The following is a 15,571-nucleotide window of genomic DNA, read 5'->3' on the forward strand; positions in this document are numbered from 1 at the left end:
TGACTGAACCTACTTAGCTTTCACTCTCTAATTGTAAACCACACTTGCGACTCCCAATATTGATGTATTTACTCATAACCATCCACTAGAATCCATTATTGAAGGAACTTTGTAGTTCATTTAAGACTTCTATTTCTTCACTTAGTATCATATCTTGACTAACCTTCTTTAACGTGCTACACCCTAAAGGCGGTGTGACAACACTAAAAAGGTCAAATAAAGAACTGCCTATAAAATAAATAATTTTTTTTTCAATAATATACAATGCTTTTCACCAAAAAGGAAATAATATTTGCACTCAAACAGCACCTAAAACTTTTTGAATGACAACTTTGCCAATGAAGTCTTCTTGTCAAATTAAAGTTATTGATATGTGATCCTAGAATACCAGAGGCACATCTTTTCCTTTCCAAAAAGGTCATGATGTTTCAAAGCAACATGTTTATAGAATATATAATAATCTCAAGGTCTAAATGATCAATTAATCGAATATGTTCCCATCTCTTATCACTTCACAATAACACATTAAATCATAAGGAGTTTGGCATTTTGAAGTATATTTGCATACAAAATCATACCTCTTCTATCCAGCCAATATACAAAGTTTAAGAAATGATGTACTGCAAGGCTCCAATAGAATTGTACAAAGTTGGTGATATGTTTATTATCATTTTATGCATTTAAGTTGTACTATGCAATTATCAGCACAAAAATTTCATGTTGAAGGCTTGAGAGAAGAAGCATCCTGGTACCATGGTGATAATATAAGAATGAACAAGTGAAGATAAAATTTAAACCTGGTGCATAAAAGCTGAGCATACGATTTGCATGGTACCTGCACATAGAAGCATACGATTCGCATGGTTATTGCACTAAAGATACCAATATATGGTAAAAATAGTCAACAAATAGGGAACATGCTATGAAGAAATCAGAATCTATGCTATTTAGAATGGAAACTGAAGAAAATTTAAACATATAATTCCAAGCTCAAGAGACATCTATATCATGGCCCTTATGGCAGCACAATGTGCAATGAATTAAAGTTAGGCAGTTCCTGAATAACAAAATTTTCCATTGTAAACAAATGTCATTGTAGATAAAATCAAGTGGGAAAAATAGCTAAAACATTTATGTGCAGACAAATCAAAAGTTGAAGGCATGGAGGGTATGCGTAAGAAAAGAGGAGAACAAACAAAGAGAAGAATGAGTATCCTTCCAATAAAAAATATTATTTGAAGGTCCACCCATTCATGATGAAATTTGATTCCTTGTCAAAGGAAAAAATTGCATTTGTGTCACCATCTCATATTTGCTGATGATCTCTAGCCTGAATATATGTCAGGGATAGCTAAACCATGCTTGGGCTCCAATGACATGAAAGTATTCTACAAATCTAAACAAATTCAATATGAATCTAGAAAGATAGTTCGATGAACAATCAGAGAACAAACAGGATTAATGTGTCCAACTGGCCAGTAATTATTATTCTGCGCCCTGGATGCTACTGTGTACCTTTCTCTCATTTCTGAGCCCGGTTTTTTTGTAAGGAGGTGAATACAATGAAAGAAATATTTCAAGCAGGGAAGCATATTCATCTCACTAAGTTAAAGCAAAAGAATGAGATATCAAGGATTCATGGAATTTAGTATTTACTATTGTTTATGGTATTTTAGGAGTCTAGTTGTGGTAGGGATTTCCTGGGTTGGAGGTGTTCCAATTTATACAGCCTATGGATATACAAGATTTTGTGAATACAAATAAATCACAATTGTTTAGTGTTTGTACAGAGAGGCAAGCTGGTTAGAGAACACTTTTTTGTAGCTCCAACTGAGAAAAAGGTAACTCAATCATTTTGTAAGAACCTTAAAACCCTGATTGCCTGTGTTGGATTTGCATACACTCTGTGAAAATATAACCCTGCTGTAAGTTTTTCTAGGTTTTCATTATATCAAATGTCTGACATCAAAATTCTTTGTCAATCTTGGCACTTGCACATAGTGTAATGGATTTTGAGTGCACCACTGGTTAGCAAACAGATAAAATGAAATTATAATATATATCATTACTCAGAAAAGAATCAAATTGTCAGAGATGATATGCTGTGGCTTGCATTACAAATTTTATTTTTGCATCAACTTTGATTTCTGTGGGGTACTACATCATTGAATAAAGCTGAAATGGTCAAACCAAAGCACTGGGTTAATGAGCGGGTATTTTATCTACTGATCTATCTCCTTTGGCTATTCCAAAGGAAAAAGCTTATTTATGGCCAGGTGATTTGAGCTTTCTGATACAAAAACAACATAAGATGCTTTCTTGTAATGTCCCCTTTTGGGGTTAAACCTGAATTTTGCCCCAAAAAATAACAATTCCAACAAAACACTTTATTTACAAATAGTATTCGATAAATAAATTACATAATTGCAGTTAAACTTAGAGAGAATTGTAGTTAATTAACACCAAGCATCATGATGATAAATAATCCCTATTGAAAATAAAGTATCCTAAATTCGTATGGGTCCATTTCCTAGCTTATTTCCATCAGCCAACCATATTAGGAATGCAATGGGAAAGCATGGTAGGGTGCTGGGAGACTGTCCTCCACAACCAAGCCCAAGGGCATGGAATGAGACTCCAAGTCATTCAGCCCCTTGGCCCACAAGCAAACCAACTTGAGGTGGGGTACTTGATGAGGGAACTGGTACTGCTGCATCTCCCTACCAAACGTTTCACATTGATTCCAGATATGATTGCTTGGTGGCAATCAGGTAAATAATTACTTATCTTATAAATTGTAGCTTCCTAACAGATTCATATATCAATAAATAATAAATACAATCATGCTGCATACCAATCACTTTATAAATATTATAGACTGCTGTGTTTCCTCTATATAATAATCAGAATCAGACTTCCTTATTTGATGTCCTTCTCCATGAATAAACCCATCCTTTTATAATCCCCATGAAGGCATCAAGAGTCACCAATTCGTAGCCATTCTTCACAAAGGATACAACTCCAAGTGAAGTGTCCCTTCCTTGATGTTAATCGCTACCTTTTACCAATCACTGCCTTCTTTAATATTGTTTGGAAGATACACATCCTTTTTTTGGAGAAATCATTACCCATGATAAGCGCTTAGTTGCATTTCCTTCCCTGGGTTAATTAATTACCAATTGCCGCAATTTGAAGTCTATAGGGGGGGGCATGACGTTTCTTGTTACGTCACAGATTATATTATGCACAGAAGATCAAGAAACAACTGCTACAATATTTTATGGCAACAGCAGTGTTTCTGTTGTCTCCGAGGTGTGACACCTGGTTGATTGCCTCAGTGGAATCAACTCTATCTGAAACAAAAATGCTTCCTGCATTTAATGTATTTCTGCAATGATGGTTCAAATTTAACCCAATAACCCAATAGCATACCAGGCTACCTCAAATAAGTCATTATTTTTTTAAGAAGTTCTGGTTATCATTGAAGCTCAAGAGGCTTTGTAAGCAGAATTCGGTGTCTAACAATTTGTTTGAATCTGGATGGCAATGTTATCTCATGGTGTGGAGTATGAGGTAGCATCAAATGCTAGGGGTGTATAAGTATTTCATGCTATTTTTCTTTTACTCTTATAAATTCTTTGGTTCATGATGCCATATTTACAATAAAACGGAACTAAAGATCAAGCTTCAAGTAAATCTTTCTGTATCTCCTCTTTATTTTTTAACTTTCATAAGACCAGAAATTTATCATCAAACATTGACCAAAGCCCATGCATTTTCTGTCACGACCCTACCATAAGAGGGGCAGATGCAGCATAAGGGAAAATCATCTTGAATCCAAGACTTCACGGTTTCCCAATCAGAAGTCTACACTAGCGATCAACCACAATCTATCACATATCAAATGAATGAAGGAATAGCAAGTCTGATGGAGATCAAGGCAAGAATTAATTCCAAGGGATGCGATTGGTGAAGGGTCAAAGGCATGAAGACAAGCAACAGCCATTGCAAGAGACATGCCTCTTCAAGCTGTGAGAAGGTATAAATGGCAAGATCGGTCTTCAAGAAGGGGGGCATCATCGAATACAAGCAATTACAACAATCAATCAAGAAGACACACCCAGGTCTGACATGTGAGAGCAGCAGACATCTAACCATTTCAGATCTGTTGTAACAAGCATCTAATGATCTTAATAATTGCTCTTGTGGTATATATTCAGCCAATGCATTATTGTCAACATTTATCTCTTATGTGTGTGTGTGTGTGCATGCACACGCTCACGTGTGTGTGTGTGTATGATTGGATATAAAATGCATATGACTATTAATAAATCTGTTTGTAAATCCTCATCATGTAGGGAAGTGTTAATGTGTCTTTTGTACACGACCAAACACATAATAAAATACTTAGAGGTATCTTATCCTCTCTTGAATAAAGCTTCCCCGAATGCTGAAGATCTCACAGAAGGATCAATCGGAGTAGCTCCAAGGTTCTGATTGTAGGTTCTCTACGTGTGTATAAGCTCTTGCGGTATGATGTGATTTTCCTGGAATCACAAGGGGACTTACTTTCGACGACCTGAGCGTCTGATTTGCTTTGGATATCACTAGAACGTGGGTCTTTAGTGATCCTTGATTTTTTTTAAAAAGGAAAAGGATAAGGGTTGGAGAAGGATCTAATTCTAACACTAAGAATGTAGGAGCAATGAATGACCTTTGATGAAACTCTAACTAAGTCTTGCTTTGACATGCTAGGATCATCTCCACAAGGTTAGTGCGATCTTCTAAGGAAAGCTTTATGATGTTCAGATCACCGCTATAAGCATAGACACCGTCAGGTTGATGCATATCAATGAAGAAGCGATAATTGAAGTTAAGCTTAAGTTGAATGATTCTAGTTGACTACGCAAGGCAAGTCTGCAATCAACAAACAGCTAGTAGTATAGATATACGAATTTCACTGTTGATCATACAAATTTCTTCCATTCACCTAATAACATGAAATCAAATTTGAGAAGTATAGAGACCATGCAAATTGTTGAATCGACCCATAGAATTCACCATTTCTTCAATGAAGTTTACAAGTCTTTTGCAACAATATCGTGGCAACAATCTTTGCCTTCTCTTTCTACTCTACTCTAACTATTTCCTACTCTCTGACTATTCACTATTTGCTAACTATTAACCTTTACAAATGAGGAGCCAAAGTTTTATATAGAGAGCCCTTTACAAATTGACGGCTCTGATTGACTTAGAATCAATGGCTAGGATTACAAGATAGAAACCCTAATTAGGGTTTGTTACAACAAACTTTCTTAGCCAATTAGAAAATTACATTCCCGGAGCAAGGACCAATAGGAAGCGGGGGTAGGTACACCGAAGTTTGTGCCGCCTCCGATGAGTCAGGTACATTGAATCTGGACATGTTGAGGTGGACCAATCCAACTAGAGGAAAAGTGACTGGGATGCCACCTTGTCTGACGTTTGTGTCTTGGTTGATCTCTTTTCTATCTCAATTTGATGAATGATGTACTTCCTTTGCTTGATGAGGCTTCCTTATTGTCAAGTCTTCCTTCTCCAGTAGCATATCTTGTCCCGAAGTGTTGGCAAAGCCTTTCTTTGTCATCATGTGGTTCCTTAGTGTGGTGAAGTAAAAGTTTTGGTAACTTCTTGAACACATGTAGTCTTTCAATGCTTCAAAACACCTTGAGTCCACCTTTATGCTTTTGGAGTGTCCTTGATGATGATGGACTGGAATAGGTCGTCCTTGTCCTGGCTTGGTCTCCTCCCATCTGCAAAACAAACCAAAAGATGATTAAGCACATATGACATATTCATTTCAACATAGCATTTTCCACCTTAAATCATTAATGAGAAGACACCAAAATGGAATTTTGCTCAATATCCTCTCCAGGGACAGGCCCTATAAAAATTTCGCTCTGGACGTTTTGGAAGGGTCAGGAGCGAATTTTGACAAAGTTGCTCAATCAGACCTCATTTTCAACATTACTCCACCAAGATCAAGTCATTCACCTCCAACATTGCCAAGGAATAGGTTTTGCTCAAGGACCTAGGCAAAATATTAGACCACTTAGGAATTTCACCATGGACCCTTTGGAAGGGTTGGGAGCGAAATTTGCATTCTTGGCTCAAATTCTTCTTACTTTGTGACCATACTTGCTCAGATACATGTCTAAGGATGCCCTTAATCTCAACCAACACCAAGTTTGATGCAAAATTGGAGCAAAATGGAGTTTTTAAGAATTTCGCTCTGGACCCTTTGGAAGGGTCAGGAGCGAAATTTGCATTTTAGGACAAATTCTATCAAATCCCTACTCCAAAATGCCTTCCAAGGCAAGCATACACTATCCCTCTCTTCACCAAAGCCTAGGAATCCACAACTTGACCTTCATCATGAGCAAATTAGGTGAAATTGAGAATTTTGCTCTGGACCCTTTGGAAGGGTCAGGAGCGAAATTCTTGACTTGCTTGTTTTCCTTCACCAAGGTCTATCCTTTTCACTCCCTATACTTGGACTTTCATCTTTGAATCCCTCTCCCATACATGCCACACTTGCTTGATCCTCAAAATGGCTAGAAAGGAGAATTTCGCTAAAAATCATGGCCAGGGACAGGACCTATTTAGGATTTCGCCCTTGACCCTTTGGAAGGGTCAGGAGCGAAATCCTTGTCCTAGCTCAAAATCTTCATCTTTGGTGGCCAAAATCCATCCAAGGGCAATCCTAGGGGCATCTCCCAACTTCTCTCACCTTGGTCTAGGCTTGGCTTGGCACAAATGTTGGAAGATAGAATAGGTTTTAGGATTTTCGCTCTGGACCCTTTGGAAGGGTCAGGAGTGAAATCCTTGTCCTTGAGTTCATTCCTTCATTCTTCCACTTCAACTCACCTCAAAGGTCAAGGAAACGTTGCTCCATTCTTCCCTAAGCCATAAAAACCAAAAGTTTGACTTGATTTGCAAGGGAAATAGGTGATCTTAGGAATTTCACTCTGGACCCTTTGGAAGGGTCAGGAGCGAAATCCTAGTTGTTGCCCAATTCCTTCAAATTTATTGATCACTAGCCCTCTGTAGGTTATCCTTGAGAGATCTCAAGATATCCAAACTCTCCTGAAGCCAGTATTTGGCCCTCAGTGCACGACTATCTCCCAATGCTAGATCAACAAATGACGAAGGTTCATAACCATACAGTGCTTTGAAGGGTGGCATGCCTATCGACATCTGATAGGTGGTGTTGTAATAGTGTTCACCCAAATGTAACCAGCAAACCCAAGCCTTTTGTTGTGCTGATACATAGTTCCTGAGATAACCCTCCAGCCATTTGTTCACAATCTCGGTCTATCCGTCTGTCTACGGATGGTAGCTCGTGCTGGGTGACAACTCGGTTCCTGCCAACCGAAATAACTCTCTCCAAAAGGTACTCAGAAAATGGCTATCTCTGTCACTTACCATGTTCCGCGGTAGACCATGTAAGCATAATACCTCACGGAAGAACAACTTGGCCACTTGAGCTGCTTGGTATCCTGTGGGAATGGCAAAAAAATGGGCATACTTGGTCAAGCGGTCTACCACGATGAAGATGCAATCCTTACCTTGCACTTTGGGGAGCCCAGTAATGAAATCCATCGAGATGCTATCCCATTTTTGTTCGGGGATTGGCAATGGTTGAAACAATACAGCGGGTAAGGTGTGCTCAGATTTGTTCTCCTGACAGGTGAGGCATTCCCGCACGTACTACAGAATGTCGTTCTAATTCCCTTCCAAAAAAACCTTTCCCGGATCTGTCTGTGGGTTTTCAAGTATACCGGGTGTCCGACCAAGAGAGAGTCGTGCATTTCCTTCAGAATCTTCTCCTTCATCTTGGACTCGGGTACCAGATAAATTTTGTCCTTGTAGTAAATGATGTCGTCAACCACCTTGTATCGGTCATCCTACACTTGACCATCCATCAGATCGCAAGCAAAAGTATTCTTGGAGTATTCAACCAACAGATGTTCCTTCCAATCCATTGAAATCTGGGATAGAGAACATATGGCAGGCCTTCTTGTCAAGGCATCGGCTACCACATTATTCTTGCCCTTCACATACTCAATGTCGAAATCAAATGCCTGGATTTTGCTCACCCACTTCTATTGTCGTTCGTTCAGATCCCTCTGCTCCAAGAAATATAGCAGGTTGTTGTGGTCTGTCCGTATGACAAACTTTGCCCCGACGAGGTACTGCCAAAACTTCGTCAGTGCATGCATGATGGCGAGCATTTCCTTGTCGTAGATGGAGTACAGTCGCTCAGCTCCCGAGAGCTTCCGACTCTCGAACGCGATGGGGTGATGGTCTTGCATCAACACTGCTCCAATGCCTTCACCCGAGGCATCGCACTCCAAGATGAAAGGGCGAGTGAAGTCCGGTAGTGCCAGAACCAGACACATACTCATAACCTCTTTTAATTTGTCGAAGGTGTGTTGCGCCTGCGCATCCCAATGGAAGGATCCTTTCTTTGTACAAACCTTCTATAATAACTGCACAATCCAAAAAATCCACGCAGCTCGGAAAGAGTCTTGGGTGGAGGCCAGTCCAGAATTGCTTGAATCTTCTCATGGTGAACTTGTACCCCCGGGCACTGATGACGTGACCCAAGTACAGGACCTCGGTCATTCCAAACTCACATTTGGACCTCTTGGCATATAATGATTGCAATTCCATAATCCCCAATACTTCATCCAAATGTCTCAGATGTTCTTCCTAGGTCTTGTTGTAGATGAGTATGTCATCGAAGAATACCAGTGGGAACTTACGCAATTGCTTGTTGAAGATGTGGTTCATGCAGGACTAAAAAGTGGCCAGAGCATTGGTTAACCCAAACGGCATGACCAAGAATTCATAGTGTCCATAATGGCAACGGAAGGTTGTCTTTTCCACATCTTGCTCCCTCATACGGATCTGATGGTAGCCGGAGCGGAGACCAATTTTGGAAAAATAGACTGCACCATGTAGTTCGTCCAACAGCTCATCAATCCTGGGAATGGGGTATCTATTCTTGATAGTCTTCTTGTTCAGTGCACGGTAGTCAACACACATTCTGAGAGTTTTGTCCTTCTTCTTCACCAGTACCACCAAGGACGCAAAGGGGCTAGAGCTGGGCCGAATCCATCCTTTATCGAGGAGTTCTTGGATTGTTTTCTCTATCTCTTCTTTGAACCTCTCCGGGTGGCGATAGGGTGTGGTGATAACGGGTTTTGTTCCTTCTTCCAACTCGATGGTGTGCTCAAACCCTCGATGTGGGGGTATACCAGGTGGAATATCAGCGAATACCAAACTATGCTTATCCATAACCGCCTGAAGTTCCTCATCCTGGTAGTAAGTCGGTTGCCCTTTCACAGGTTTTGTCGAGATCAAGCAATGTGCTGCCCATACTACTTCATCATGTTTGAAGATGGCTTCCATATGTTTGGCGGAAATCTCCCTCGGGCCGCCATTTGACATTCCTCTGAGAACCACCTTCCTGCCATCCACCTCAAATGAGAAATCCATCTTTTTGAAGCTCTACATGTACTGGTCGAGGGTCTCCATCCATTGAATGCCCAATATGACATCCGTGTCATCCAGATCTATTACAAAGAAATCATCTGTCACCGTGTAATTTCCCATGGTGATGCTCAGTTGCGGGACCAAGTGAGTGCATGATAGGAGATTGCCTCCTGCCACCTTGACATCAAACCCTTCATGCTCCTTTGTACACAAACCCCTTCGGGTGACGAGTGATGAGTTTATGAAGTTGAGCGAGGCCCCACTATCGAGCATAACAAGGACTCGTTGCCCTTGAAGCGTACCACATACCCTAAACACACTACACCTTGGGGTACCTGACAATGTGGCAATGACGCCTCCCCTCCGTACCAATGTGGAAATTCTCTCCGCCAAGCTTGTTTCTTCGGCAGATTCTTCCCCCGGTGGTTCACTTTCCTCATGCTCCTCTTCTCCATCGAACATCACCTCAATATAATGAATCTTCCCTTTGCCCAAACATCGGTGTCCTGGCTCCCATGTCTCCCTGCAAGTGAAACAAAGCTTCTTCCTTTTGAGTTCCTGTTTTGTGGCCTCATCCAGCGATAACTGCTTCTGGAAGGGTTTATTATCCTTCTCCTTCGAAACAAAGGGTGGTTTGGGATGTGCTGGAAGAGGAAGATGTTACCATGTTACGGGCCTTCTTGATTGCTTTCGTGAGCGTGCTGGTGTTGAACCCTTTCACCCAACCCTTTAGGGGTTCCATCAATTCGCCATGAACAAGACTACCAATCTCCGCTTTGAGATGTTTGTTACCAACACGGATAGCCTCTGGAACTCTGTGATGTAACTGTCCACAGGTCCCGACTGTTTTAGTTGCGCCAGCTCCTTGAAATTGAGTTCTGGATCCTTCCCATCAAATCGGTCTATGAGCCTCTCCGTGAAGTCGGCATAGGAAGTTATCTAGTCATGGCCGAGAGTGACCATTCCATGATGCCACCATTCGTGAGCGACTCCTTCCAGGTGATGTGCTGCAAACTTGATAGCTTCATCTTCAAACATCGGATTGAGTTGGAAGTAGGTATCTTCTTTTTGTACCCAAGTTCGTGTCGAGGTTGCCCTGGTCCCATCAAAGGATGATAGATTGATCTTACCAACCTTCCGCTTGATGTCATCGTTATAGTGACCGTAATAGCCCCGACTTCTGCTGCCAGAGTATTTCATCTGGAGCTCAACATAATCCTTGAAGGATATGTCCCCCTCGAGATTTGCATGCCTCCAATCTTGGTTCAACTGTGCTTGCATCTCCTCAAAAGTGGGTTCTTGCTCCCCGCGCAACGCTTCTGATTTCTGGGGAAAACTCGGCATCAACGACCGTGAATGTGAGCGTTGGGAGTTTGATCTTCCAATGACCGAATTATCGCCCTGCCCATTTTTGTTCTCCATTTGTTTTTCCCAAGGCCAATTGTTGTAATGTTTCCTCCATGAATTGTTGTCGTTGTTCCCCTCTGGTTATGGTGTCATTGAGATGAGCTTAGCTTTTGATTAGCTCCCTTAGTAGTGCCATGACTTCTCTTGCAGGATCCCGTGGTTCCCCCATTCGATCGGCAGAATGGTACCTCCTTCTAGTGTACACCTGAATCCGCTACCCGACAAGCTAGCAAGATCACCAGCTCTGATACCACTGTGATGTTCCCTGACCGTGCGGTAGTGTAACTGGCAAGGGCGTATGGTGTGAAGACAACCGTAAAAGGGAGTGGTCGTACGGTGAAGGGGCCGTACGGTGGTGTGAAGAGGGAGTGGTCGTACGGTGAAGAGGTTGTACGGTGGTGTGGAGAGGGAGTGTCCATACAGTGAAGAGGTTGTACGATGGTGTGGAGAGGGAGTGGTTGTACGGTGAAGATGTTGTACGATGGTGTAACCGTACTATGGACTTCAACGTGTGGTAGGAGTGAGGGGAGGGGGTTGTTGTGCGGTGAAGGAGATTGTAGCCGTACAGTGGTTCAGTGGACTACCTTTGGTTTCAAGGGTTGATCTTCTGCCAGCATATCACTTATTGAACTCTGAATGATAGGAATCCTTGGACAAATTAACATGCATGTATACCAGAATACCAGATATGAAACTAGAAGTAAAATTTGATTCAACAATGATGAGGTTCCAGATTTGCTAGATGCGAAACAAGTACACAAAGCAGAATAGGGTGAGGGATGAATCCCACCAAAACTGCGGATACCAAGTAGGGAGGGTCTTCCACCTCTGAAATGGCTGACAACCGAAATCCAACTGGAATTCGCACAAACAAAGAAAAATACTGAATTTGCATGCCTACAACAATGACCATCTCGGCCATAAATATGGGCTCCGAGAAATTTCCCGAAGGGTAACAAACGGGTTGGCATGACCAAAATAAAACTTGACTAATTAAATAAAGGGCCCAAAAGATTTATCATTAAATTTGGGGCCATATAATAAAGTGTTTTAATTTTATTATTTAATTATATCGGGGACATCACAAAATGTGCATGAGCCAGAATAGTACTAAGAAGGGTGACCTCCCTGAGGTCCTGATGATTCACTCAAGTGAGTATCACTTGGATGCAATGAGAGCCACACTGAACCATTCAAGCTCAGGGGAGATAGGTCCTTGTGAACCACTACTCATGAAAGACTGGTCAGAATGATCGATTCTGATTCCCAGAAATAATAATACATTAAAATTAGATAGTCAAATGTCATATATCATAGATAAATTTAATGGCAATGTAATTGGAACTTGGCAGCTATCGATATTAAATGCATTTGAAAGCTTTTGAACCTGCTAAATTTCTCCTGGCGAGCTGTTGTGGATAACCTAAACACTCATAGAAACAGTTGCCTAAAAAAATAGCCACATAATTATATGCTAAGCAGTTGTCTAACACATAAACACATAACCTTATACTAAGTTTCGGTTAAATAAAGAAGTTAAACATCATTTCTGTCACAGTTTTGTTGATGTTACTATTTGATCTGATCCACTCCATATTCTGAAGAATGGAAGATCAGATGCATTTCATATTTGAAAAAATAAAAGGATAAGGTGAAAGAAAAACTTGACAAAAACAAAAAACACCAAGAAAGCGTGGAACAGCAAGGCCAAAGTTGAATTTACCGGAGGCCCTTCATATCTAAGAAGAGTGGAAGGCTAAGATGAAAAAGAAACTTGATAAAAACAACACCACCAGGAATGCAAGGTACAGCAAGGTCAAAGTTAAATTAATCATCTATGCCAAAAGAACTTGTAACAGCAAAGGTCAAAGTCGAATTAATTGGTCTATAAATTTTACTACGTCCCAAAAGTACCTGAAGGATGTATGGTTTTTCTCTTCAGATTTGAAACTATCTAAATCGTATAATTTTTCAGAGCTTGAAATCTTATCACAATGACCGTATTAAATTTAAGCTGTTTTTCATTCATCGATAGAACAAGTGTTTAGCAAATTTGTCTCAACGAAAAACGCATCTAAACCCTAAATATTGATATGCATTCATCCATAGAGCAATGTTTAAGCAATTTTGTCTTCACAGAAAATAAATTTAATCCCTAAATATCGATATATAAATATATTCATCAATGGACAAAGTTCTAAGCAAATTTGTCAACAGAAAATGAGCATGAACCGTAAATATTGATATATTCAAAATTAAGCAATCTGAACTATTTTTTCTTTTTCTTTTTAAAGGATTTAATGGAAGAAGAGAGCAGAACAATTTTATATACCAGGGGATGTATTTAGGTTCAATGAGGCCGTCAGTTTTGACGACCTTATCCGGTACTCGCTTGTTCAAATCCCGCAAGATCTCCACGAGAGGCCGCGTTATGCACGACGACGAGTTGGCCGCACTATTGTCAAGAGGCACCACATAATTCGAGTTTGGCACTGCCTTCTTCAAGCTGTTGGAATTCCCCGCGGACGCGATTGTCAAAAATCTTGCCCCCTGCAGCCTCGGGCTTCGAAACTCTGACCTCCGCGATAGCGATTGCGCCGATTTGAATTTGGATTTGGAAATGGTGAGGCTTTGTGCAGGGGCGGGCGCGTGAATTGAGCGCACTGCCTCCATTGAATGGAATGTGAATTCGTAATGGGAATTCGGTAGGATGGGAAATGGAGAAGGAGAAATGTGTTTTACTTCTGTTTCAATCTTCCATTGTATTCCTACTTCCCAGTCCCACCTCTCACCTAACACAGCAGCTGCTCATTTCCTTGTTAGCTCTGCCTAGCTGACGTGGCAAGTTGGTGCTTGTATGCCATGTCATAATCTGCGAGGAAATTTTTTAATTTTTTTTTTTTAAAATGATTCTGTATACTTGTCTCTTCCCAGCATTAATATTACCGGCCTGTCCATAGTTATCAACGTCTATTTTCACTGGACTAAGCAAGTCTATTCCTTTACCTAGTTTTGGTAAATTTAGATAGATACATCGGTAGCTCTTCTTTTTTTAATGTTCATGTTTTTTTGTTTTTTTTTTGGGTCTTTTTCAGCTTTTTTCATGTCGGAGTTGATGAGAGTTGGTTTTTAATTGAAGACTAAGAATTTTGGTTTTATGCATAATACTACCTATTGTGTACGTCTTTTGTTTATGACCACATGTGGGGTTGAATTCTCGAAGATAATACTTTATCTTTTTCTCTAGTACTTTACTTCATATGTGCTTATGAAACTTATATAAAACAAATCTCTTTGTTACTTGTGGGGCAAGTATTCAAGTGTGTATTCCATTTGCTCATTTATTTGATGTTTTGCTTCATCCATGTATTATTCCTTTTGCTCATGATGCCATTAAAAACAACCTTAAGGAGTCCCTAAGCTTAGAGATAGAGACAAATAGATAGCCTAAGCCTGTTATCAAAGAAGTTTTGAATGATAGAAATGTTGAACGTATGTTATTATTGATGTCAAAGGAGTATTGAGGATGTGAGAAAGGAGTTAGTGTATTGAGAGTAGCTCATTGTGAGGTTGAATCAACATGCAATTGTATAGCCATGATTGTCTTAATATTTGTGTTTGAGCATTTGAATTCTGAAAGTATAGTGTCAAGTTGTAAGATTAGTTGGTATATGACTGTATGTCATCTTGCATTCATTCCTAGTGTTGAAAGTGATCTGGAAGTGTGATCCGAAAGTATATGTGGTAAAGTTACTCAAACATTGAGCTTGCTCTGGCAACTTGTTATTTTGCATTCCCGCCTATCTTGAGCATTTTGATCTACGTTTTGGAATGAGAATAGTTTCTTTGTTATTATTTAGATATATACTTAGATGAATGCCCTATTTTCTCATCTACTTAATATCTTGTTTCATCAAAAACTTCTTTGATGAAGGGCACACAGTATACTAAGAGAAGGGGGGTGGTTGAATCCGTCATATATGCCAATTTCAACTTGATTAAACATTAATTACCCTTAATAACTTATCCACTCACCACATATGTATTTATCAAAACAACATCTAATATCAACATATCAAATAAAGAACATAAAAATAAATTCACGCATATGAACGCAAAATTTACGTGGAAACCCAAACGGGAAAAACCACGGTGAGAATAGCTACTTGGATCTACTACCCAAATCCAACTCACAAAATATGGATCACTTACAATATCAAGTTGGCACCATCCTACTAGAGGCATTGATCCCTTTATAAATTTGTAGGCACCAACCTATAGGAGACACCAATCCCACTAAAATATAGAAATATGAATTGTGAACCTTCAAACTGAAAACTTAGCTTGCACTTGATCTGATCAACCTTTAAAACAATCTCCCACACTGCATATGATCTTATAATGAAATCGTGCAATGATTGGAATACACACACACACACACAATTATTTGATGCTTGTATGTGCTAACTGATTTTCTAGTCTCTCCTTTGGACTTGAGTTGAGTGTTCACGTAGTTGTTTACTGCTCTGATTCCTGCATCCATAGCAAAATAAATGTTGATTTGGTCAAATGGCAGTTCGAACAGATTGGGCTATTCAAAAGAAGCACTTACACGTTGAACTCT

At 40.0% G+C, this 15,571-nt stretch overlaps 1 protein-coding gene across 2 annotated transcripts in view; it reads right to left on the bottom strand.

Annotated features, from left to right (window-relative positions):
• LOC131039626 (DNA repair RAD52-like protein 2, chloroplastic) overlaps positions 1-13,756 on the bottom strand; it is a 40,362-nt gene extending 26,606 nt beyond the window's left edge. Inside the window, exons 1-2 of one of the 2 annotated variants that reach the window (XM_057972448.2) lie at positions 13,280-13,751; positions 798-835 (exon numbers count right to left, since the gene is read on the bottom strand). In XM_057972448.2, the coding sequence (XP_057828431.1) occupies positions 798-835; positions 13,280-13,620 (379 nt within the window). In that variant the 5' untranslated portion in view covers positions 13,621-13,751. Of the gene's footprint in view, positions 1-797; positions 836-13,279 lie in introns of both variants that reach the window. The other variant, XM_057972514.2, reaches the window with a different exon arrangement.
• Positions 13,757-15,571: the final 1,815 nt, after the last annotated feature.

The sequence above is a fragment of the Cryptomeria japonica genome, chromosome 9 (genome assembly GCF_030272615.1).
Source record: "Cryptomeria japonica chromosome 9, Sugi_1.0, whole genome shotgun sequence".
In the NCBI taxonomy this organism is placed as follows: Eukaryota; Viridiplantae; Streptophyta; class Pinopsida; order Cupressales; family Cupressaceae; genus Cryptomeria; species Cryptomeria japonica.